Source organism: Phaethon aethereus (genome assembly GCF_964289735.1).
Source record: "Phaethon aethereus genome assembly, chromosome: W".
Classification (NCBI taxonomy): Eukaryota; Metazoa; Chordata; class Aves; order Phaethontiformes; family Phaethontidae; genus Phaethon; species Phaethon aethereus.
Window position 1 is genome coordinate 39,797,077 of NC_138581.1, and position 26,174 is coordinate 39,823,250.

A 26,174-nucleotide genomic window follows, 5' to 3' on the forward strand; every position below is an offset into this window, starting at 1 on the left:
ACTCTGCACGGCTCGACCTTAAGGAGAAGGAGCTGCAGCATTGAGAAGCTGGTAAATAGCTGGATATCTGCACGGCTCGGCCTTGAGAAGAGGGAGCTGTGGCATTGGGAAGCTGGTAAACAGCTGGACATCTGCAGGGCTCGGCCTTGAGGAGAAGGAGCTGTGGTAAACAGCTAAGAAGAAGCACTGTATAAGAAAAACAGGATGGAACCCGGACCACGTAGCAGTAACCGCAAGTAGGAGGAGTATAATAATGCAATCTTTAGAGCTAAGCCAATGATTGTAAGACAAGTATGCATAAGGTAGAACTTAGTGTATAAATATGTGTAAGGTTTTGCAATAAAGTTGAAGCTTGCCTTATCACTCATATTGAGTCGACTGCTTGCCTTCCCTCGCTCGTCGCAAGTGGCGCCCGAACAGGGACCCCATCCTTGTTTTTCACCGGACAGCGAGATCGGAGAAGCACTGGTAGCAGCGACCAGGGAGCAGAAGATCGGCGGACGCTGCCGTGGTGCGCCTGATCCATGCTTGAACCCAGGATAATTAAGAAGGGGTTCGCCGTCCGAAAGAAGGCTACCCGAGGGAAAAGGCTGCAAAAATAATTGACCGGATAATTAAGAAGGTCAACGTAGCGCGCAATGGAAATAGAGGTAGCGTTCGAAATCTTAAAATGCTTTTTAGAAAAGCGGGGAGTAAGCCAATTAAAAGATCTGGCTGGGTTAATTGCGTTAGGGAAAGCGAAAGGGTTTTTTAAAGACCCTGAAAGTATGTTTGAAGTAGACGAGTGGCGTTCTTATGGAGATTGTTTGTGGGATCTAGTAATCGATGATGATAAATCAGCAAAAAAATTAATGAAATCTTGGAGAGATGTTATTAATTGCATGAAAAGATATAAAACTGAAAAGCGAATAGCTACAGCTGCCTCTGATCGGCTCGAGCAGTCCGATCCTGCCGCTGGACGTCTCACAGCAGGGGGTGACTATTTTTCACCTCCGCCTTCGGGAATTCCTGTTCCCGTCGTTCGCCGACCCTCTCATCCCCCTCCTGATCCACCGACAGAAAGGGCTTGTCCCTCCGCACTGCCGGGGGAGAGGGAGGGGGAGAGGGGAGGTCCAAGAGAGGAAGAGAGGGTAGACAGTAGCGGTCAGGAGACTGCTCAAGCTGAAAGTCTTCTAAAGGCCACCCCCAAACCGTCCCAAGCTCATTGACAGCTGCGTTTAGTGCGGGTTGGTTGGGACAAAATAGCACGAGAAGCTGTTGAACAAAAAGATTTTGATTTATTAGATCAAATTAACCCTCAAGCCTTCCCGGTAATCTACCAGGTAGATAATGCGGGGGCTATGACTGGGGTGCATGAGGCCCTAGATTGGAAAATATTAAATCAATTACGAAACACAGTTAATGAGTCGGGAGTGCATAGCGAGCCTGCAAGGCAAATGCTAAACTATATCTGGGGTAGCGGGATGCTATGTCCAGAAGATATTAAGAACATAATGAGACTTATTTTGAAGCAATCACAACAATTACTTTGGCAAGCCCACTGGCAAAGACTTTGTGAAATATCTGCGCACTCGCCTCGAGCCCCAAATGATCGTTTGGCTGGAATAACTGTAGAACAGCTAATGGGTATAGGTCCTTTTGCCTCTGTAGAAATACAGATGCAAACTGGCCCAGACGTGTTGTTAGAATCTATGAAGTTAGCGCGAGAGGCCTTGCAGAAAGTTAAAACTGCACCAGCTACTCCCTCATATATGTCAATTAAACAAGGGAGAGAGGAGCCTTTTGCATCTTTTGTAGATAGAGTCACAGACGCTATTAACCGCGCAGATATGGCAGATTTTATGAAAGGACCTTTGCTGAGACAGTGTGTATTAGAGAATTGTAATACTTACACGAAGGGCATCCTTGTCACCTTACCCTTAGACGCCAGCATAGAAGTCATGTTAGAGCGAATGAGTAGAGTTCCTGTAGGAGCTCAAGCCATGTTAGTTGAGACAATCAAAGAACTAGGGGAAAATTTAGTCAAAGCGCAGGGACAGGCGTTTGCAGCCCTTGCCCCACTGAAGCCTCCGGATGCCCACCAAAGCAAGACGACTGGCCGAAGAGAGTATAAGTGTTTCCGATGTGGCCGCCCAGGACATATGCACCAACAATGTCAGGAGCCACAAGTGTGGTGCCAGAACTGTCAAATGAACAATCATAATACTACAGCCTGCCGGCGTTCGGGAAATGGGAAACCAAGCGCCAAGAGCCGCAGCGCGCCGACACCAATTGCGGCTCCGGTCACCTTCAGACCAATGGCAGCCCCCAACCAAACGACAGTGCAGAGAGATCAGATGCCATTGCCCAGCTTCGACCAGCAACCCAACTTCGACCAGCAACCAGGGGGAGCCTCGGACTGGATCTGGCAACAGCAGTAGATGTCACGCTAATTGACGACTGGCCGCAAAAAATTGCTACAGGAATTAAAGGACCCATAGTTATCAATGGACAATCTCATGGAGCGTTGTTGTTAGGGCGATCATCCAGTGGTCTCCAAGGACTTTTTATATTACCAGGAGTTATCGATTGTGACTTTACAGGAGAAATCTATATAGTTGTACAAACAAACTTCCCACCAGTTCATATCCCAAAGGGAAGCCGCATCGCCCAACTTGTACCGATTCAACAATTAACTCAACAGATGGCAGCGGAGACCGCTCAATTTCGCGGATCAAGTGGATTTGGATCTACAGGAGGACTGGCAATGTTAGCTATACCAATGAACCAGCGCCCACTCGCTCGCGTCACACTTTTACATGGAACTGATAAAAAACAGCTATCAGCACTTTTAGACACGGGTGCCGACATTACCATCATCGCCAACAACCAGTGGCCTAATCACTGGCCTTTACAGAATGCAATAGGGGGAGTAGAAGGAGTGGGAGGAACGGCATCTGTTCAGCGCAGTCAACAAAGAATACACATTGTCATTGATGGGAGAATTGCATCAATTTATGTGACAGTTATGCCCCTACCAACAGGAGTTAACGCACTTATTGGACGAGATGTGCTGAATCAATTAGGAGTTATTCTTACTACAGAACCACCTTTTTAGGTACGGTCACTGCCACGTGGACTTTCCCGATCCCGTTGAAGTGGCTAACAAACGAGCCTGTATGGATCAGGCAGTGGCCGTTGAAAAGGGAAAGTCTGCAACAAGCACATCTGTTGGTGCAAGAGCAACTGATGCAAGGTCATCTCAAACCTTCTACCAGTCCTTGGAATACACCCATATTTGTAATCAAGAAAAAATCCGGAAAGTATCGACTACTTCATGATCTGAGAGCAGTGAATCAACAAATGCAAGCTATGGGAGCCCTGCAACCAGGCCTTCCAAATCCGGCCATGTTACCCACAGGATGGCATCTTTTAATAATTGATCTGAAAGACTGCTTTTTTACAATTCAGCTGCACCCCGATGACACTCAAAGATTTGCCTTTACCTTACCAGCCATCAACAGAGAAGGGCCTGATTTGCGGTTTGAGTGGACTGTATTACCTCAAGGCATGAAAAATAGTCCCACCTTATGTCAATTGTTCGTTGATGCAGCTTTAAAGCCTGTTCGAGAGGCATGGCCCCAAACAACTATCTATCACTATATGGACGATATCTTGTTTGCACAAGATCGACCTTTTTTGATGCAACAAGAAACATTTTTACAACAGCAGCTTCAAACTAAAAATCTCATGATAGCAGTAGAAAAAATCCAGCGGTCTCCAGTGTGGAAATACCTTGGCTGGAACATCAGTGAATCACAAGTGAGCCCACAAAAATTAACCATACGAACAGAGATTCACACCTTAAATGATGCACAAAAACTATTGGGTGACTTACAATGGCTGCGTCCTGTGGCAGGAATTGCAAATGATGAGTTAGAGGTCTTACGTCCCTTATTAAAAGGAACCAATCCAGCCAGCGTCGTCACACTGACAGAGCCACAAAAAACCATGATTCGAGAACTCAGTGCCCACATCGTTGACCGAGCAGTGGATCGTATTGACCCTGACTTACCTGTGGACTTAACCGTTTTGCACGGCCCCACACATTTTATTGGTGCACTCATGCAGTGCAAAAAGAAAAAGGGGGAGACTGTGAGAGTATTAGAATGGATCTTTACCGGAATGCAACCAAAGACTACAATTCAAGAGAAGACACAAAATTTAGCGGAAATTATCCAGAAAGGGAGATCATGCATCTTACAAATTACCGGAACAGAACCAAATGTTGTGTATTTACCAATACGTAGAGAAGATCTAGAGTGGTGGCTACAAAGATCACCGGCATTACAGTTGAGTCTACTGAGTGAGGCTCTGGACATTAAGGTAGAGTCACTAAAAGCACCTTTGTTAAAATGGATTAGTAATGACGATTGGATAGAGCGGCCGAAACGCAGTGAACGACCTCTATCAAATGCTGTTACAATATACACAGACGCAGGAAAAAGGTCACGAAAAGCGACAGCAACGTGGCACGAAGATGGTCAGTGGAAACATCAACTCCTTCAAGCAGAAACAGGTGATTCCCTACAAACATTAGAATTGGCTGCTGTTGTTTGGTCATTCCTGCAATGGATGCACAAGGAACTGAACATAGTAACTGACTCGATGTATGTAGCAGGTATCATAAATCGCATTGAAGACGCTCAAATCAAGGAAGTGCAGAACCTGCGACTGTTTGAGCTACTTTGACAACTGCAATCAGCCATACAGCAACGCACGCTACCTTATTGTATCATACATATCAGAAGCCACAAGTGGTCTGAGGGACTTGGAGAAGGGAATGCACGTGCTGACCAACTCGTGTCCATGGCGGCTCCCCTGAATGAGTTTGTGAAGGCACGGGAGGCACACAGTGCTTTTCACCAAAATGCGCGAGGTTTGCACCGACAGTTCAGTATCACCATGGAAGAAGCCAAGGGGATTGTGCGGGCCTGTCCTACGTGTAGCCATCATGGGCCCGGTCTCGGAATCGGTGTGAATCCCAGGGGACTCGAGGCCAGAGAATTGTGGCAAATGGATGTGACTCACATTGCTGACTTTGGCAGACTGAAATATGTACATGTTACGATTGACACCTATAGCAAATTTATATGGGCCACGGCACAGACAGGGGAACGAGCACTCCACGTAATGCGACATTTGACTAGTTGTTTTGCAGTTATGGGAGTACCACAAACGATAAAAACTGACAATGGCCCTGCCTACATAAGCGTCAAGATGAAACGTTTTTGCCAAATATGGGGAGTGCGTCATACTATTGGTATTCCACACTCACCCACGGGACAAGCTATTATTGAAAGGGCACATCAAACGCTGAAACAATATTTGCAAAAATTTAGGGAAATCTCAGATGTACAAGAAAGACTTGTTAAGACTCTTTTTGTGTTAAATCATTTATGTATTTTTGTAGACCAGAAAGAGCCACCAGCATGGGTGCATAGCTATCCTAAAGAAAATAAGGATGATAAGCCAGTTTTTGTTATGTATAGAGATCCAGCAACCGGACTGTGGAAAGGTCCAGCAGAAGTGAAGTATATGGGTAGAGTTTATATGTGTGTACTTACTCCCACAGGGCCGAAGTGGATTCCAAGCCGCTGGACCAAAGCTGCCATTGCTGATGATGATCAGCGTAGTTCTACTCGTACTGGTCCCAGCGATACCGTTACCCGACCATGCGAACTTACGGGTGGCGTGGGCGAATAAAACTGGGACGACAGACTTTTGCCTGAGTTCAGCTACGGCAACTGAGCCCTTTAAAACATGTTTGAACCCCACGTTAATAGCTGTCAAGTTTGGGCCTAAGTGGATGGTTACAAGACTTAATAAAAGGGGCAGTTGTTATAGTGCTTGTTATCTTAATACTAATGCTTATTGTACCATGTTTATTGCATTGTCTACAAGGAATGGTTCAAAAGGTAGTAAAGAATGCTTGGCTAGCTAATAACTCAAACGAGTATCTTACACACCCAATGAATGAGCTTTGTTAGATAATCACGCTCAAAACAAAAAGGGGGAGAGGCTACCACATTACCCTAAGAACGTTTGAATAAAGCCTTATATGTGTTAAATTATTTGCGGAAGGAGAAAGGACCTTTTCAACTGCTAACCAGGGGACGAGGTTGACGGTGGTGGCTGTTTTACCCATGGTTTTACCCATGGTTTTGCCCACTTTGCAGGTGCCTCGAAGTGGGTGAGGCCATGGGTGGGGCAGTCGCCATCGTCATCGTTGGACACATCATGACACTATCAGGTGTCATCGCAATCTGGATGCCACCTCAGTCAAAAGAAAATGTAGGGGTAAATCACACTGAAATTTGCGGTATCATGAGATGAACGTGGAAAGCTTTTGAGGCAAAGCGTTCTATAACTACAAATGCTTTGGTAAGATATAATATTGGTCTTCATAGCCTTATACAAGTACCTTTTTTCTATCACTAGGAGTAGTTTATATCACTAGAAGTAGTACAGCTAGAATTGTTTTGCTTTGTAATATTCTGCTATTGACTTAAGCATAAGTTGATATGTGACTGCTGGGTTATGAAAAAATGCCGTGTGAACAAAGCCTACGAACCAATAGACGGGGTGGCTGTGGCGCGTGCAGCACGTCTGGCCAGCGGGCGCATACGCCATAGGCTCCCTGTGTTAAAAGGTGACAACTGAGGTGAGTTCCGACACTCGCTGGCCACATGTGTCGAAACTCGTTCCTCTACAAATGTGTAATACCAGGATTTCCTGAAGGGCAGTGGGCCGGTGTACGGCAAGGCCACCGTTGCCTCCGTGGGGACGCCCACGTAAAGCTGGCACCTACCAACTGCTGGGCTGAGTTCGCGGCACAGGACGATACAAGAATGTACAGAGGGTCCATCTTTCTCACAGTCCTCGGGTTACAAATGATCCATCAGGTTTTGTTTATACAAAAACAAAAAGGGGGAGATGTTGGGATCACTCTGCACTGCTCGACCTTAAGGAGAAGGAGCTGCAGCATTGAGAAGCTGGTAAACAGCTGGACACCTGCAGGGCTCGGCCTTGAGGAGAAGGAGCTGTGGTAAACAGCTAAGAAGAAGCACTGTATAAGAAAAACAGGATGGAACCCGGACCACGTAGCAGTAACCGCAAGTAGGAGGAGTATAATAATGCAATCTTTAGAGCTAAGCCAATGATTGTAAGACAAGTATGCATAAGGTAGAACTTAGTGTATAAATATGTGTAAGGTTTTGCAATAAAGTTGAAGCTTGCCTTATCACTCATATTGAGTCGACTGCTTGCCTTCCCTCGCTCGTCGCATTTAAGTGCTTAATGTATGTGATTGATACCCACCATGACATGGGAGGACTGCATGATTTTGCATGGAACCTTTCTATATAATTTTATGAGATGAACACTGAATATGTTTAGCGTTTACAATACATTCTCTGCCACTAGGCTTACTGTACGAATGATGGAAGCAGTTTCTTTTCAATATAGAAATGGCTGTGTCTAATTCCCCTTTTTGTTGTTTGTTTAATGTACTAATCATACAGTCACTGGTGGTGCAGACTGTACTAATGATTAAAGATTGGTTCCCAAATCTCAGTTGGGCAGAATTCCATCACATATATTCAAGCAGAAGACAAACATTTCTTACGTGGGTTTCTTAAGTGCTAATTTTTAAATTTTTTTAGCTATGAATTTGCATTATTACTATTACATTAGTATTATGTAAGCAATACATCTTACAGATGTCTTCCTTTTTCTGTATTGTTATGGTTTACATTTAAGAAGATGTTTTATAAGAAGAAAGTATGGATTTACCATGATCAGGTGCTCAACCATCCTCTGCCTTTTTTTCACATTTGTTCCTTTCCCATTCACCCCAATTCTTGTCCCTGCCTTTGTCCCTTCCCCTAGGGCTACTGTAATAAGTTTTGCTGTCCCAAAAGCCCCCCCAGTATCCTATAATGTTTTGCACAGTCCTGCAAGACCCCTCAAATATTGCATAATACTCATGATGATCATGTTTTTCCCCTCTTATCAGTTGAAGTTCAGCTTGCCCCTCTTCAACGCTGTACCTGAGCAGGTCCTTTAATGGCTCATCAGTGGCTGAAGACTCATTATTCTCATTAGTCATTATTTAATGAACTAATAGTATTCACTGTTCTCTCTTATCACTTGCTCCTTAATGTTTTTGTGTCTGTGTGTTTAACTTACCACTTCCTTTGTTGTTTCTTGTTTCTTTTATAATGAATAGTCCTTAACCACATAACTTGATGAACCAGCTGCTCTTACGTTCCACATACCCACACCATTTACAACAGTGAAGTGAAAATTTCACATCACCAACTTGGCTTTCAGAATGGGGATTTTTTTTTTTTTTTCCGTAAAACAATTGTGGTCAAGCAGGAACTCTGTATGTACAGACAGAATAGTGCAGAAGGTGTTTTTTGGTTTGTTTTTTTTTTTTTAATCTAGAAAATACAGCAGAGGTTAATAGCGTACAGAAAGGGCAATGAGGAAAATGCATGATCTTGAAAGAGACCAAGCAAAATACACAGAGCTATCCAGTTAGATTATCATAGCAGAACCGGTACTGCTGTGCTAAAAGGGAAACATAAGCTGAAAGTAAAACAGCTTGTGCACATTACCCTACGCTCAGTTCTGGAAGAGGCAAATTCTCCTAATATTAGTTTGCTAAGAACTCTGAGGGAAGGGTGGTCACATTTGTTATCCTTTTATGAATTGTGATAAACTAGTGGTAGTCCTAGATTCCTAGAAAAGCCAGGAAGTGTTTTGGTTTTTTTAATTGCAAAGTATAAAACACTTATAAAAGGAAGCATGTAAACAGTTAAAGTTTGATCTTAAGACTTCAGTTTTGTACTCTGTATTCCCAAATGCATTCTTCTTTCATGTCAGAGGCATAGATATAAAAACCTACAAACTGCATTCCTTGAAGATAAAAATTAAATCTGCATCTCAAACAATTTCCTAGTTTTTGTTCTAGTCGAGGTCTTTCATTTGTATCCTTTGGAAACAAGAATTAGAAATATATTTCAGTAATTCAACAACTAATATGCTCCTGTGTCCTTTGGATTTGAATTTCACATATCAGTTGTTATTTTTTAAATGGCTAAATCCTAGTGAAAGTGTTACTTGTCCTTGAGTTCTTCTTCCTTATTTAACCATGATGAATAGAGAGTTTTTATTCCATTTATGTATGGTAAACTTGAAATGCAGAGACATTCTTTGTGTTCCTCTAGCATGCCCTGCTCTGTAATCTTTTAAAGAAATATCTTCTTTCAGTTGTTATTAAGGGGATTTATTGTAATAACTAGGAAATTGCTCACTCTCCTGAGTGAGCAACAGATTTCTGCAAATCAGATGGAACAGGACAAACTGTGGTGTACAGATAAGCACAGTTACCTTAAAATAAAATAAAAAAAAACCCACAACCAAAACCCACCAAAAAAATCAAAAACCAAAGACTACAGTAGATTTCTGCTTCTGCAGTGTATGTGAGCAGCTTTTGTGCCTGTGCTCTTTTGAATGGATGAACTTTCTCTTTTGTTCCATTTATTTAATAAATACTTCTGTTAACACTTTTGTGTTACTTTTCTCAAAGCATGTCGAACACAAAACCAGTACCACTGGATCTTTCTCATTGTAGTCACAATAGGGCTCTTTGGGGTGTACTTTATTTTAAAGGCAGCCTATCGGTCTCTGTGCATCCTCTCCTTTGCAAGGATTTCCTGTTCCTGCTATTCAAGCTGCAGAATTCCTATCTCCTCCTATCTTCTGCTGTTGGGGTCGTAGATTGCTTGAAGCTCTCTTCCTTTTCCCATTTACATCTTCCCCATCACTTGACCCAGGAGAGGTTTTCTTTTTCCTTCTACAAGTCTTTCCTAGTCTATAGTGGACTTGATCAATGGATCATATAGCCCAATCATATCTGATAAAATAGTCATGTCTGACCTCAACTCTGCTTCTGTAAACCAGTGGTCATAGCGCAGGAACATTCTGATTTCCCTCCATTCGGCTGTTTAAAAAAGTGCTCCATTACATAAATAGTCAATAGATGGAAGTGGAACCGAGACCCAAACCTCCCAGAGAACTCCAGCATTCTTGATATCTCCCTTTTGTATTTGTGCTATATTTCCTGGTGACCTCAAATGAAAGTATTATTTGTGCAGAGCGATCTATAGCTGTTAAAGCTTACTGGGTTCTGAGTTTAAATGCTAGGAGCTGGACAGTCATTTATTTTAGTAGTGGCAAAATGGAAAATGCAGCAACTTCAGCTGACTAGATTCAGGCTCTGCTATGACTGGCTTTATGGTACTTCTGTCCAGTTTGTTCTCCGTGCCCTTCCAGAAAGAGGACTCCAGTGCTCGGCGCTGTTCTCTGGAGATCAGAGTCTTACGGCGACTCCACCATAGCCATCTTACGTTATCAGCGTTATAAAAGAGCCAGACGTTTTGGTAACTCTGTTCCTTTTTGACCCTGTTGCAGATTTTGTTTTGGAGACAACTTTCCTGGCAGTGCCCAACTGGCCACCCCGCGGCGGGTGGGGCGATGCGCTCCTCCGGCCGCCCCGCGCAGTGCCCCGCTCCCCGCCATGGGGCTGGCCAGGGTGGGCGGTGATGACTGAGGGGCCGCCTCGCCACTCAAATAGTCGCTGCCGCTCCCAACCCCCATGGTGATCATGACCGGCCGGCCGGTCGACGTCGCGGCGCCACTCCGCCTCAGCGGCTGGACCGCGGCGGACCCCCCGGTGGCTGCCCGCAGCGCCCGGCGACGACGACGACGGCAGTGGTGGGGGAGAGCCCACAGGAGCTGCAGGCTTTCCACGACTACATGGAGAGCTGGTACCGCTCCCGCAAGGGGCTGGAGAGCTGCTTCCAGCCGCGGGAGCCGCTTGCCCGGCAGCCGCAGGTGAGGGCAGCGGAGCCGGCGGTGGCGCCGGGTGGTGGGATAGCCTGGTGCCGGGCCCGCCTGACACCTGCTCCCCGGTGCCGCAGATGACAGCGGAGGCACGCTGCAAGCTGGTCAGCTGGCTCATCGCCGTGCACCGGCACTTCGGCTCCTCCTTCGAGACCCTCTGCCTGGCCGTCGACATCCTCAACCGCTTCCTCGCCACCACCCCTGTGGCCGCCGACTGCTTCCAGCTCCTGGGTGTGATGGTGCTGCTCATCGCCTGCAGGCAGGTAGGGTGGCCCCAGAACCCGGGCGCGCTTCTTTTGCAGGGCTGAACTGGGTGCACTTGTCCACAGGCGGCTGTCCCACCGTCGGGGTTTTTGCAGCCCTCCTCCTTGGCCAACCCGAGCAGGTCCGGCGCTAGCTCATCACCAGCCGGGCCGGACTTCGCACCCTTTCCCAATGCGCTGCTCCCTCGGCTGCAGCCCGCAGGGAGAGGGCAGCATTCCCACCCTCTGCCTGCCTGTACCCCCTTGCAGGTGGCTGTGCACCCTTCCAGGGTGAAGGAGCTCATCGGCCCTCTGCTGCAACACCTTCACCTGCCAGCAGCTCCTCAACCTGGAGTGCATCATCCTGCACAGGCTGGGCTTCGACCAGGCAGCACCCACCACCTGGCTGGAGGAAAGTCGCTGAGGGGAGCTGTTCCGGAGCTGGCCCGACCCACAGCAGAGCAGCAGATCTTGGTGCACAGGGGGTTTCCTGAGGCAGGGAAACACCAGGGCAACGGAGAGACCCGCCAGGAGCAGGCAGCTCTCATGGGAGATGCTGACGAGGCCTCGGCATTGCCAGAGCAATGGCAGCCCACACCCACGCCTGTAAAAAGCAGCCTGGGGAGCACTAGCGACCGGGAGCGCTGCCAACAGAGCGGGCAAACAGAGCATGGTGCAGCAGTTTGTGTGGAAGGGCATGCAGGGAGGGAGTAGTGGCCCCAACAGCTCAAGAGGCGAGTTCTATTGGTGTTCATCACCCTCTCAGGAGGAGCTTAGCTATGGTAGCCACCAGGTGGAAAGCCATGTCCTCTGCATTCGCCAGAATGGATGTGGCAATCCACACAGAGCACCCACGGAAACATGCAGCCATCCAGGACTCAGGCTGCAGAGAGTGCCAGAGCCTCTCACTGGTAACTGATGGCAGTAGTGAGAACAAGTGTCTGAGGTATGACCAGGCGGATGATCTGCTCAGCCTGGTGGCAGAGCTACAAGAGGAGGTAGAAAGGTTAAGGAGCATCAGGGAGTCGGAGAAAGAGATGGACTTGTGGAACCATGCTCTGCCCTCCCTGAGACAGAAACAGGAACGGCCACTAAAAAAAAAATGCAAGATGAAGGGTGTCCTGTATCCTCCCCCTGCCAGGCTGAAGGCAGTAGCTTAAAGGGAAGGAGCGAATGGAGGCAAGTCCATGCTCAGGGCTGCAGGCAAACCCTCTCCTTGCCCACCCTGCCTCCCCAGGTGCCTCTGTACAACAGGTATGGGTCTCTGGATGTGGAAGGACAGTCCATGGCTGATGTGGATGATGGTCCAGCTACACCACAGGTGTTGCCAAGGTCAGAAAGGCCTACCCCCTGTATCATGACCACCCCCATGAGGAAGAAAAGACGGGTTATAGTTGTAGGCGACTCCCTTCTGAGGGGAACAGAAGGTCCAATATGCCAGCAGACCCTTCTTTTAGGGAAGTCTGCTGCCTCCCTGGGGCCTGGGTTAAGGACATCGCTATGAAACTTCCTAGCCTGGTGCAGCCCTCGGACTATTACCCACTACTGCTCTTCCATGTGGGTGGAGATGAAGCTGCAACACATAGTCCAAGGGTGATCAAAAGAGACTTCAGGGCCTTGGGACAGATGGTTAGGGAATCTGGAGCACAGGTTATTTTTTCTTCCCTCCTTCCAGTTGCAGGCAGCGACATAGGGAGGAAGAGACGGGCCCAGTCTATTAATGCATGGCTCCGTGACTGGTGCCATCACCACAATTTCGGGTTTTTTGATAATGGGATGGCCTACATGGCACCTGGCTTGCTGGCATCAGATGGGGTTAATCTTTCTCAAAGGGATAAGAGGGTCTTTGCTCATATGCTAGCGGGGCTTATTGACAGGGCTTTAAACTAGACATGAAGGGGGAGGTGGCTAAAATTAGGCTTATCCATGACAAGCTGAGGGATGACACTCCAAGGTTTGAGGTGTTGCACCTCAGCCTGTTGCACCAGAGAAAGACCTCAAAGGAACTAAGGAGTGTTCCTTTAAGAAGGTGACACGGCCAACAGCCCAGCTGAAGTGCCTCTACACCAATGCACACAGCATGGGCAACAAACAGGAGGAGTTGGAAGCCACTGTGCTGCTAGAAAGCTATGACCTGGTTGCCATTACTGAAACTTGGTGGGATGAATCCCATAACTGGAGTGCGGCTATGGATGGCTACAGGCTGTTCGGAAGGGACAGGTGAGGAAGGAAGGGCAGAGGCATTGCCCTCTACGTCAAGAAATGGATAGAGTGTTAAGAGCTGTCTCTGAAGAATAGCCACGAACAGGTCGAAAGCTTATGGGTAAGAATCAGAGACCGAGGCAACAAAGGGAACCTTGTGGTTGGTGTCTACTACAGGCTGCCCAATCAAGGGGAGTCAATTGATGAAGCCTCCTCATTCCAGCTACAGGATGCATCGCCCTAGCAGGCTCTCGTCCTGCTGGGGGACTTCAACCACCCCGACACCTGTTGGAAAAGTAGCACGGCGAGCTGTAGGCAATCCAGGAGACTCTTGGGGTGCATGGAGGATAACGCCCTATGCCAGGTAATAGACAGCCCTACCAGAGGGGATGCCATACTGGACTTGGTCACCAGCGCAAGTGAGTTAATTGGTGACGTCAAGACTGGAGACAGCCTGGGCTGCAGGGATCATGCACTGGTGGATTTCGCAGTCCTGAGGGATATGGGGCGGGCGAAGAGTCAAGTCAGGACCCTGAATTTTAGGAAAGCAAACTTCCAGCTCTTCAGGGAGTCAGTCAATAGGACCCCCTGGGAAACTGCCCTCAGGGACAAGGGAGCAGAACAGAGCTGGCAGATCTTTAAGGATGCTTTCCATAGAGCGCAAGAGCTCTCGATCCCCAGGTGTAAGAAATCAGGAAAGGAAGACAAGAGACCAGTACGGCTGAGTGGAGACCTGCTGGGCAAACTAAAGGGCAAGAAGGAAATGCACAGGCAGGGGAAGCAGGGACAGGTATCTTGGGATGAGTACAGGGACGCTGCCTGGTTGCATTGGGATGAGGTCGGGAGGTCCAAGGCGCATCTGGAGCTGAACTTGGCAAGGGATGCAAAGAATAATAAGAAGGGCTTCTAAGGTATGTCAGCCAGAAGAGGAAGGTCAAAGAAAGTGTACCCCCTTGATGAGCATAATAATGGTATCATTCCCCATTTCAAACTGGCGCGTGCTGGCTTGGTAATACCTTGGTGGGGGTGCAATTAGATGCACTTACCTAAGTGTAGGAAAACAAAATGTCAAGTAATAAAACAACTGATTATTATTTTTCTAGCAGTTCTGTAATCCAAGTGCATACTCTTAATCAAGTTGGCATTTGTCCTGGTTTTGGCTGGGATGGAGTCAATTTTCTTCCTGATAGCTGGTACAGTGCTGTGTTTTGGATTTGGAATGAAAATACTGTTGGTAACATACTGATGCTTTCAGTTGTTGCTAAGCAGTCAAGGACTATTCAGCTTCCCATGCTCTGGCCTGCCAGCGAGAAGACTGGGGGTGCATGGTGTCGTGGTTTAGCCCCAGCCGGCAACTAAGCACCACGCAGCCGCTCGCTCACTCTCCCTCCCACAGTGGGACGGGGGAGAGAATTAGGAAAAACCTCGTGGGTTGAGATAAACACGGTTTAATAGGACAGAAAGAAAGAAGGAAACAATAATGATAATACCAACAAAGGAATGTATAAGAACAAGTGATGCCCAATACAGAAATTGCTCACCACCCCGTGATCAACAGCCCGTCCCCGAGCAGCGATTTCCGCCCCCCCGGCCAACTCCAGTTTATGTACTGGGCATGACGTCGGATGGTAGGGAATATCTCTTTGGCCAGTCTGGGTCAGCTGTCCCGGCTGTGTCCCCTCCCAGCTTCCCGTGCACCCCCAGCCTGCTTGCTAGCAGGCCAGCACAAGAAGCTGGACTGTCCTTGACTGCTCAGCAGCAACCCAAAACATCAGCACATTATCAACAGTTCCTCATCCCAAATCCAAAACACAGTCTCACACTAGCTTCTGTGAAGAAAACCAGCTCTATCCTGGCTGAAACCAGGACAGTATCCACCCCTTATTCCATACCATTTATGTCATGCCCAGGTCCTATACTTTTCAATACATTCCAATTATTCATTATTACTGGAGTTCAGTCAGTCCATGACTCTGGGCTTCATCCATCATAGCAGTCTCTCAGGGCAGGGGAGATGGTATGTGGTGTTGGATTGTCATCTGGCACGGTCCATGTCCATGATCTGCAGGTCGAAGATGTCGATCTCGAGGGAATTGTTGGGCGCAAGCTGCTGAAGCCAGTTCTGGTTCCATCACTGCTGCACGTTGCTTGGTTTCAGTGAAGCTCATTCTTCATCAGTCTGGGTGATTCTTACTATAATACCATTGATATGGTAGATAGCAGCCATAGTAGTAATGTCATACTGAACAATTAACATAATACAATTCAAATCATTGACTGTTTTCACCCAAAATCAAGTCTCCTTGAGGTACACATCGGACTGCCCCATCCTTCCGCATTACCCACCAAGTGCACCCAGGTCCCTGGGCAAAGGCAATCCCACGAACGGGTTTGCCTTTGCCTAAGGCAGGAGTAACCCAGACTGTCTTCCCCAGCATGTTTCTCACATGCACCACAGGGACTTTATCCCCTTCTACAGTACGTAAGAGTTGTGATTGGGCAGGGCCGGCTCTATTAGTAGATCCCCTAGTGTTGACTAACCAGGTGGCTTTGGCTAAATGTTTATCCCAAAGTTTGAATGTCCCATCACCCATTGCTCTCAGTGTAGTCTTTAACAGTCCGTTGTATCGTTCAATTTTTCCGGAAGCTGGTGCATGATAGGGGATGTGATACACCCACTCAATGCCGTGCTCTTTGGCCCAGGTGTCTATGAGCTTGTTTCGGAAATGAGTCCCATTGTCTGACTCAATTCTTTCGGGGGTGCCATGTCGCCATAAGACTTGCTTTTCAAGGCCCAGGATAGTGTTCCGGGCGGTGGCATGGGGCACAGGGTATGTTTCCAGCCATCCGGTGGTTGCTTCCACCATGGTAAGCACATAGCGCTTGCCTTGGCGAGTTTGTGGAAGTGTGATATAGTCAATTTGCCAGGCCTCCCCATATTTATATTTCAACCATCGTCCTTCATACCAGAGGGGCTTTAACCGCTTGGCTTGTTTGATCGCAGCACACGTCTCACATTCATGGATAACCTGTGCAATAGCATCCATGGTCAGGTCCACCCCTCGATCCCGAGCCCATCTGTATGTTGCATCTCTTCCCTGATGGCCTGAGGTGTCATGGGCCCACCGAGCTATAAATAATTCACCCTTATGTTGCCAGTCCAGATCCACCTGAGCCACTTCTATCTTAGCAGCCTGATCCACCTGATGGTTGTTTTGATGTTCTTTGGTGGCCCGACTCTTGGGTACGTGAGCATCTACGTGACGTACTTTTATGACCAGATTCTCTAGTCGGGCAGCAATATCTTGCCACAATTCAGCAGCCCAGATGGGCTTGCCTCTGCGTTGCCAGTTGCTCTGCTTCCATTGCTGTAGCCACCCCCATAGAGCATTTGCCACCATCCATGAGTCAGTATAGAGTACTGGCCATTTTTCTCGTTCAGCAATATCTAAAGCCAGCTGGATGGCTTTCACCTCCGCAAACTGACTTGATTCACCTTGTCCTTCAGCCACTTCTGCAACTCATCGTATAGGGCTCCATACAGCAGCTTTCCACCTTCGATGTTTGCCTACAATACGACAGGACCCATCAGTAAACAGGGCATATTGCCTTTCGTTCTCTGGCAGTTCATTATATGGTGGAGCCTCTTCAGCACACGCCACCTCCTCTTCTGGTGATATTCCAAAATCTTTGCCTTCTGGCCAGTCCATGATCACTTCCAAGATTCCCGGGCGATTAAGGTTTCCTATTCGAGCCCGCTGTGTAATAAGCGCGACCCACTTACTCCACGTAGCATCAGTCGCATGATGTGTAGAGGGGACCCTCCCTTTGAACATCCAGCCCAGCACTGGCCGTCGGGGTGCCAGGAGGAGCTGTGCTTCAGTACCAACCACTTCTGAGGCAGCTCGAACTCCTTCATATGCCGCCAATATCTCCTTTTCAGTTGGAGTATAGCGGGACTCAGATCCCCTATATCCTCGACTCCAAAACCCTAGAGGTCGACCTCGAATCTCTCCTGGTGCCTTCTGCCAGAGACTCCAGGTAGGGCCATTCTCCCCGGCTGCCGTGTAGAGCACATTTTTAACATCTTGTCCTGCCCGGACTGGCCCGAGGGCTACGGCATGAACTATCTCCTGTTTGATTTGTTCGAAGGCTTGTCGTTGCTCAGGGCCCCATTTAAAATCGTTCTTCTTCCGGGTCACTTGATAAAGAGGGCTTACAATCAGGCTGTAATTTGGAATATGCATTCTCCAGAAACCCACAACGCCCAGAAATGCTTGTGTTTCTTTTTTGCTAGTTCGTGGAGACATAGCTGTTATTTTGTTGATCACATCCGTTGGGATCTGTCGACGTCCATCTTGCCATTTTATTCCTAAAAACTGGATCTCTTGTGCAGGTCCCTTGACTTTACTTTGTTTTATAGCAAAACCAGCTTTCAGAAGGACTTGAATTATTTTCTTCCCTTTCTCAAAAACTTCTTCTGTGTTGCCCCATACGATGATGTCATCAATGTATTGCAGATGCTCTGGAGCTTCACCCTGTCCCAGTACAGTTTGTATCAGCCCATGGCAAATGGTAGGGCTGTGTTTCCACCCTTGGGGCAGTCGATTCCAGGTGTATTGGACACCCCTCCAAGTGAACGCAAACTGTGGCCTGCACTCTGCCGCCAAAGGGATCGAGAAAAACGCGTTAGCAATATCAATGGTGGCGTACCACTTGGCTGCCTTTGACTCCAGTTCATATTGAAGTTCTAGCATGTCCGGCACAGCAGCGCTCAGTGGCGGCGTGACTTCATTCAGGCCACGATAGTCTACTGTCAGTCTCCACTCTCCATTAGACTTTCGCACTGGCCATATGGGGCTGTTAAAGGGTGAGCGAGTCTTGCTGATCACTCCTTGGCTCTCCAGCCGACGAATCAGCTCATGGATGGGGATCAGGGAGTCTCTGTTGGTGCGATATTGCCGCCGGTGCACTGTTGTGGTAGCGATCGGCACCTGTTGTTCTTTGACCCTGAGCAACCCCACCACAGAAGGGTCCTCTGAGAGACCAGGCAAGGTGGACAGCTGTTTAATTTCTTCTGTCTCCAAGGCAACTATACCAAAAGCCCACCGGTACCCTTTTGGGTCCTTGAAATACCCTCTGCTGAGGTAGTCTATGCCCAGGATGCATGGAGCCTCCGGGCCAGTCACAATGGGGTGCTTCTGCCACTCATTCCCAGTTAGGCTCGCTTCGGCCTCCAGCACAGTCAGCTGTTGGGATCTCCCTGTCACTCCAGAAATACAGATGGGTTCTGCCCCTATATGGCTTGATGGCATCAGGGTACATTGTGCACCAGTGTCCACTAAAGCCTTATATTCCTGTGGGTCTGATGTGCCAGGCCATCTAATCCACACAGTCCAATAAACTCGGTTGTCCCTCTCCTCCGCCTGGCTGGAGGCAGGGCCCCTCTAGTCCTGGTCATAGTACTTGTTACCCACTTCTTGTAAATAGGAATCAGAAGTCCCTTCAAGAGGATCAGAGGTGAGATCAGCTCTTCTATTCTTTCTGGGAAGCTGCCCACTGGAAAGTGGAGCGACGATTTTTCTTGAGGAACCTGAACCCCCTTTTGTAATTGTTTTTCCTTGCAGCTCGCGTACTCGTGCCTCTAGGGTCGAGGTAGGTTTTCCATCCCACCTCCTCATGTCCTCTCCGTAGTCACGCAAGTGAAACCACAGGGTGGCTCATGGTGTGTATCCTCTATATCTTCTCTCTTGAACAGAAGAGCGCTTACTCCTAATGGCTGAGACACTGGTCCGTATGGGTGGAGGGTAGGGCATATCCTCTTTGAATTGCTGGAACTCCCGGGACAGTTTCTCTACAGCAGACGCAGGCCCGTAGGGAGGAAGAGAGACTTTCTTCGTATTGCTGGAGTTGGCCAGCCAATTCATCCACCGTTGGTCTCTCTCCGTCCTTCCAGGCCATTACTGCTAATGAGTTGGCATATGATGAGGGTGCACTCTGTACAAACTTCCGCCACATAGGTTGCGTGCAATTGACTTCATCTGGATCTTTGGATGATTGTCCATTGTCCAAGTCACCATAAATCACCTCCAGCACAGCTAGCTCCCTCTGGTACTGGATACCTTTCTCCATGGTGGTCCACTTGCCTGGGTGATGTAGAACATCTTCCTTGAAGGGATACCTTTCCTTCACACCTGACAGGAGTCGTCTCCAGAGGCTGAGGACTCGTGCACCTTTTCCAATTGCTTTGTCAATGCCCCCTTCCCTAGAAAGGGATCCCAGCTGCTTGGCTTCCCTACCCTCTAATTCCAGGCTACTGGCCCCATTATCCCAGCATCGGAGCAGCCAGGTGACAATGTGCTCACCTGGACGACGGCTGAAATCCTTTCTCATATCTCGCAATTCACTCAGGGATAGAGATCGGGTAGTTACCGTCTCTTTTATAAGTTCTTCCTCTTCCTCCTCTTCAAGCGATGACTCGCTCTCTTCCCTCTTCCGTTCTTGTGATGGCCCTGCTTCAGAGCACTCTGCCTCCTCACTCGCTTCCTCTGCCTCCTTCTTAGCAGAATCTTCCTCCTCCCTTACTAAATGAGCTGACTTCCGCTTCCAAGATTTCTTCTTTTGTACAGGGGCAACTGATACCGGGATGGGCTGGTTCTCTGGTTCAGCTGCAACAGTCTGAGTAGCTACAGTGCCCGCCGTGGGGGTTGGAGTAGTCACAGTGCCTGCCACAGGGGTTGGAGTAGTCACAGTGCCTGCCACATTGCCATCAGACCCAGAGAGCCTCTCTCCCCTTTGCATAGTGTTAAATAGAGCTCGGTAGGCATGGGCCAGGCCCCAGCACATGGCAATGATTTGTGTCTCCTTGGAACTGCCAGGCTGACAGCATACTTCTTCCAAATATTCTGCTAGTTTATCAGGATTCTGTACTTGTTTGGGAGTGAAGTTCCAAAACACCGGAGGTGCCCACCGCCCCAGGCATTTGCCCATGCTGTTCCACACACCCTGCCATTCATAACTATCCAGCCTTGGGGCAGATCTCTACATGATCTTAAATTGCTTGCCAACCTTAGACAAAACCGAAACAATGTTCCCCAGAAGTAGCAATAGAGGTATTTTAACTACCCAAGGGTGTTCGAAATACTGAAAAATTATTGTGATGAAGGAGGAAATGTTATGATAGAGGGTAGCAAAGGTATCATTCTGCATTTCCTCCATAAAAAACGTTTCAGAGGCAGAAGTATAATTGCTAATCGTCTCCACAAGACAGTAGCCAAAATACAGTAACGGCTTTAGTACAGAGCTCAGATGATACCACATTAAGCTCAAGGTCAGTGTTCTAAAAACAAATCTCGCAGGCAAGACATTACTAATCATTGCAGAGTACAGCAGCTCGCAGAAACCAACACCGATCCTTAACATGTACGGCAAAGACGAGAGCATGATGCAAATCAAATAAACTGATATTGTGACCTGCAACCGTTATTATCTCAAGCCTCGTGCCCCACGTTGGGCGCCAAAAAGGACTGTCGTGGTTTAGCCCCAGCGGGCAACTAAGCACCACGCAGCCGCTCGCTCACTCTCCCTCCCACAGTGGGACGGGGGAGAGAATTAGGAAAAACCTCGTGGGTTGAGATAAACACGGTTTAATAGGACAGAAAGAAAGAAGGGAACAATAATGATAATACCAACAAAGGAATGTACAAGAACAAGTGATGCCCAATACAGCAATTGCTCACCACCCGGTGATCGACAGCCCGTCCCCGAGCAGCGATTTCCGCCCCCCGGCCAACTCCAGTTTATGTACTGGGCATGACGTCGGATGGTAGGGAATATCTCTTTGGCCAGTCTGGGTCAGCTGTCCTGGCTGTGTCCCCTCCCAGCTTCCCCTGCACCCCCAGCCTGCTTGCTGGCAGGCCAGCACTAGAAGCTGGACTGTCCTTGACTGCTCAGCAACAACCCAAAACATCAGCACATTATCAACAGTTCCTCATCCCAAATCCAAAACACAGCCTCACACTAGCTTCTGTGAAGAAAACCAGCTCTATCCTGGCTGAAACCAGGACACATGGGAAGCTGGGAGGGGACACGGACAGGATATCTGACCCAAACTGGCCAAAGAGATATTCCAGACCATATGATGTCATGCTCAGCATATAAACTGGGGGAGTTGGCTGGGGAGGGGCCACAGCTCAGGAACTAACTGGCCATCAGTCAGTGGTGAGCAAGTGTGCTGTGCATTACTTGTTTTGTATTTTCTTTTATCTTCTTTTTTTTTCCCCATCCTATTAAACTGTCTTTATCTCAATCCATGAGTTTGACCTTTTTTTTTTTCTGATTCTCTTCCCCCATCCTACTGGAGGGGGTTGGGTGAGCAAACAGCTGTGTGGTTGTTTTAGCTACCTGCTGGGTTAAACCACAGCAGCACTGTAGCATAGGAAAAATTCAAGGGAAGAAGAGAGTCATAATGTTGTCAAATATTTTTTAAAAAGACAATGGCTTCACTTGAATTCCTGAAGAGAAAAAATAGTGTGATTGTATTTTGTTGACTCTTTTTTAAAGTAATTTTAAAAGATTTCTGTACAAAGGAAAAATCTCACAGTTCCGCTAATCCTCATTTTGCATTCTGCTGTATAATGTCAGTATCAGAGAGTAGTAATTAAGGGAAGCAGACATGTTTGTTTTGTTTAAGGGTCTTTTGAGAAAAGGTAAATGCTTAATGTTACACAAAGAGTGAAAAAGCTACTCTTCAGATTTCCCTCCACTGCATTTCAGTCATATATTTAAAAGAATCTCATAAAAACAAGGACCCTTCTGTTAATCTTTTTGAAGCCTGATACATAATGCCATTGTGTCAAATATTGTGGTGGGTTGACCTTGGCTCGTCACCAGGTGCCCACCAAGCTGCTTTATCACTCCCCTCCTCAGCGGGACAGGGGGAGAAAATAATATGAATATCTCTACCTACGAGTTTAAGGCAGTTTAATGAAAAAAAGCAAAGGCCGTGCATGGAAGCAAAGCAAAAATATTTATTCTCTAATACGTGTATTGAAGTCCTGCTTTCCAGGAAGTGGCTGGACATCGCCTGCTGATGGGAAGTAGAGAATGAATCTTTTTTTTTTCCTTTGCTTCTGTGCATGGCCTTTGCTTTTGCTTTATTAAATTGCCTTTATCTTGACCCACGAGGGATTTTTTCCATCTTATTTTCTCCCCTCCCCTGTCCTGCTGAGGAGGGGAGTGATAGAGCAGCTTAGTGGGCACCTGGTGTCCAGCCAAGGTCAACCCACCACAGTCCTTTTTGGTGCCCAACGTGGGGCTTGAAACAATGGCAGTTTTGTATTAAGCTGCTATAGCTATAGTAGTTATTAAGTGGCAAGCTCCTGTGTGAATCATGGAGTTTTTTGGCTGCAGTACTTAACTCTCTATTTTGCTGAGCTTGGGAACCTGTTAATACAAACAATAGCTATGTGCTTTGCCCTGCCATTGATGCCCTTACTGTGCTGGGGGAGCTATCTTGTGGAGGGGATGGAGGAATACATCTCCTACTCCCTACCCAGGATTGATGTGAATGGTTTTATTATGCAGGCTCCTGAGGTCCTTCTTCAACTGTACATGGGCTGTTTAATACTATTAATTAACACTGTTGGCATATTATGGGGTTTGTGGAATCTGGCCTCGTACTGGCGTAAGAGAAGACAACGTTCGGATGAGGCAATATTGAAATATGCCCTGAGGCGGCTGGTCCCTGGGTGGCAGGGTGTGTGGAAGGATTTGGGCAGGTTCCTAGGATGGTTATCACCTCCCATAGCCTGTGACTTTACACCTGAGCAGGCAAGCAACCCTGGCAAACTGATGCGCCACTTGATAGAAGGGTGCCTTGCCTACCCCAATGAAAACCAGCAGCTCCTAGCACTGTACTGGGGCCTGGCCTGTGCCTATCGAGCCACAGTTCAGTACTCTCAGAGGACTGTGGTTGAGGCAGGGAACCAAACTGCATCTGAGGACACCATGATTGAGGCAGGAACCCAAACAGTAAAAACAACTACAGTAATTGCCCCAGTAGTGAAAAAGAAACAGTGGACAAGGAGAACAATGGGTCCATACCATCGCTTAGTAAGGGAGGAGGAAGAAGAGGAAAGGTTTGATCAAGAACCTGGTCCTTCAACAAGGAGGCTGGAGGAAGGAGTGGGAGAATGCAGAGAGGAAGCAGGAACTACCTGGCCCCTGACCTCATCAGAACTTTGAGACATGCGGAAAGATTACAGCCGCCAGCCAGGTGAGCAGATTGCTGCCTGGCTGCTCCCATGCTGGGATAACGGGGAGGACAGTCAGCAATTGGAAGGCAAGGAAGCCCAACAGCTGGGATCCCCCGCTAGAAACCAGGGAATTGAAAGAGGAATTAGAAAGGAGGCAGCAATTTGCAGTCTCTGGAGATGGCTCCTCTCAAGTGTGAGGGCAAGATATCCATTCAAGGAAGATCTCGTGAACTCCCCAGGAAAGTGGGCTACCGCAGATGAAGGCATCCAGTACCTGAGAGAACTAGCGGTGCTGGAAGTCATCTACAGTGATCTAGGCGATGATGAGGTCTCCAAAGATCTGGAGGATGTCCTGTGCACACGGGCTATGTGGAGGAAGGTGATTCAAAGTGCCCCAGTGTCATATTCTAACAGCTTGGCAGTGATGTATTGCCCAGATATAGATACGCCAACGGGCCAATGCCTTGGCTGTCAGGGGCACCCCCAGAAATCAGTCATCTCCTGCCCAGTCAGAGGGAAAGGGACCCCCAGGCACATGCCATGTGGCACACTCTGTTTTTTCCTGCGGGATCAGGGAGAGCACATGACGAAGGCATGGAAGGAAGAATAGCCACGAGCAGGTCGAAAGCTTATGGGTAAGAATCAGGAACTGAGGCAATAAAGGGAACCTTGTGGTTGGTGTCTACTACAGGCCACAAGATCAAGGGGAGTCTATGCATGAAGTCTTCTCACTCCAGCTACAGGAAGCATCACGCTTGCAGGCTCTCATCCTGCTGGGGGAGTTCAACCACCCCGACATCTGCTGGATAAGTAGCACAGCAAGCTGTAGGCAATCCAGGAGACTCCTGGGGTGCATGGAGGATAACTTCCTATGCCAGGTAATAGACAGCCCTATCAGAGGGGATGCCATACTGGACCTGTTGGTCACCAGCGCAAGTGAGCTAATTGGTGACGTCAAGACTGGAGGCAGCCTGGGCTGCAGTGATCATGCACTGGTGGAGCTCGTAGTCCTGAGGGATAGGGGGCAAGCAAAGAGTCAAGTCAGGCCCCTGAATTTTAGGAAAGCAAACTTCCAGCTCTTCAGGGAGTCAGTCAGTAGTACCCCTGGGAAACTGCCCTCAGGGACAAGGGAGCAGAACAGAGCTGGCAGATCTTTAAGGATGCTTTCCATAGAGCGCAAGAGCTCTCGATCCCCAGGTGTAAGAAATCAGGAAAGGAAGACAAGAGACCAGTACGGCTGAGTGGAGACCTGCTGGGCAGACTAAAGGGCAAGAAGGAAATGCACAGGCAGGGGAAGCAGGGACAGGGATCCTGGGAGGAGTACAGGGACGCTGCCCGGTTGTGTAGGGATGAGGTCAGGAGGGCCAAGGCGTGGCTGGAGCTGAACTTGGCAAGGGATGCAAAGAATAATAAGAAGGGCTTCTACAGGTATGTCAGCCAGAAAAGGAAGGTCAAAGAAAGCGTACTCCCCTTGATGAGCAAGGCTGGCAGACCGGTAATAACGGATGAGGAGAAGGCTGAGGTAATCAACGCCTTTTTCACAGAATCACAGAATCATTAAGGTTGGAAAAGACTTTTAAGATCATGAAGTCCAACCATCAATCCAACACCACCATGCCCACTAAACCATGCCCCGAAGTGCCACATCCACACGTTTTTTGAACACTTACAGTGATGGTGACTCCACCACTTTTTGTGACACTCGCACCACTTTTTCCTCAGTCTTCACTGGCAGTCTCTCTTCCAACACCTCTCGAGTGGATGGACTGCAAGATGGGGACTGGAGGAGCAAAGTCTCTCCCACCATAACAGAAGATCAGGTTAGAGACCACCTGAGGAACCTGAACATACACAAGTCTATGGGGCCTGATGAGATGCATCCCAGAGTCCTGAGGGAATTGGCTGATGTAGTTGCCAAGCCACTCTCCATGATATTTGAAAAGTCATGGCAGTCAGGTGAAGTCCCTGGAGACTGGAAAAAGGGAAACATTGCACTCATTTTTAAAAAAGGTAGCAAGGAGGACCCTAGGAACTACCGACCCGTCAGCCTCACCTCTGTGCCTGGGAAGGTCATGGAACAGGTCCTCCCAGAAAATATGCTAAGGCACACGGAGGACAGGGAGGTGATTCGAGACAGCCAGCATGGCTTCACCAGGGGCAAGTCCTGCCGGACCAACCTAGTGGCCTTCTATGATGGAGGGACCACATCAGTGGACAAGGGAAGAGCTATGGATGTCATCTATCTGGACTTCTGTAAGGCCTTTGACATGGTCTCCCACAATATCCTTCTCTCTAAATTGGAGCAATAGGGATTTGATGAGTGGACTGTTTGGTGGATAAGGAATTGGTTGGATGGTCGCATCCAGAGAGTAGTGGTCAACAGCTCAATGTCCAGATGGAGATCGGTGACGAGCGGTGTCCCTCAGGGATCCATATTATCCCAACATCGGAGCAGCCAGGTGACAATGTGCTCGCCTGGACGATGGCTGAAATCCTTTTGCATATCTCACAGCTCTCTCCG

The 26,174-nt window shown here is 48.1% G+C and overlaps 1 protein-coding gene across 1 annotated transcript; it reads left to right on the forward strand.

Moving 5' to 3' along the window:
* Window positions 1-10,627: 10,627 nt before the first annotated feature.
* Window positions 10,628-11,619, forward strand: LOC309415221 (cyclin-O-like; the record flags this gene model as incomplete). The annotated part of the gene is given in 5 exon segments (XM_082012672.1): window positions 10,628-10,642; window positions 10,798-10,944; window positions 11,031-11,216; window positions 11,466-11,501; window positions 11,503-11,619. Coding segments are annotated over 5 exon segments (501 nt in total).
* Between the last annotated feature and the right edge of the window lie 14,555 nt (window positions 11,620-26,174).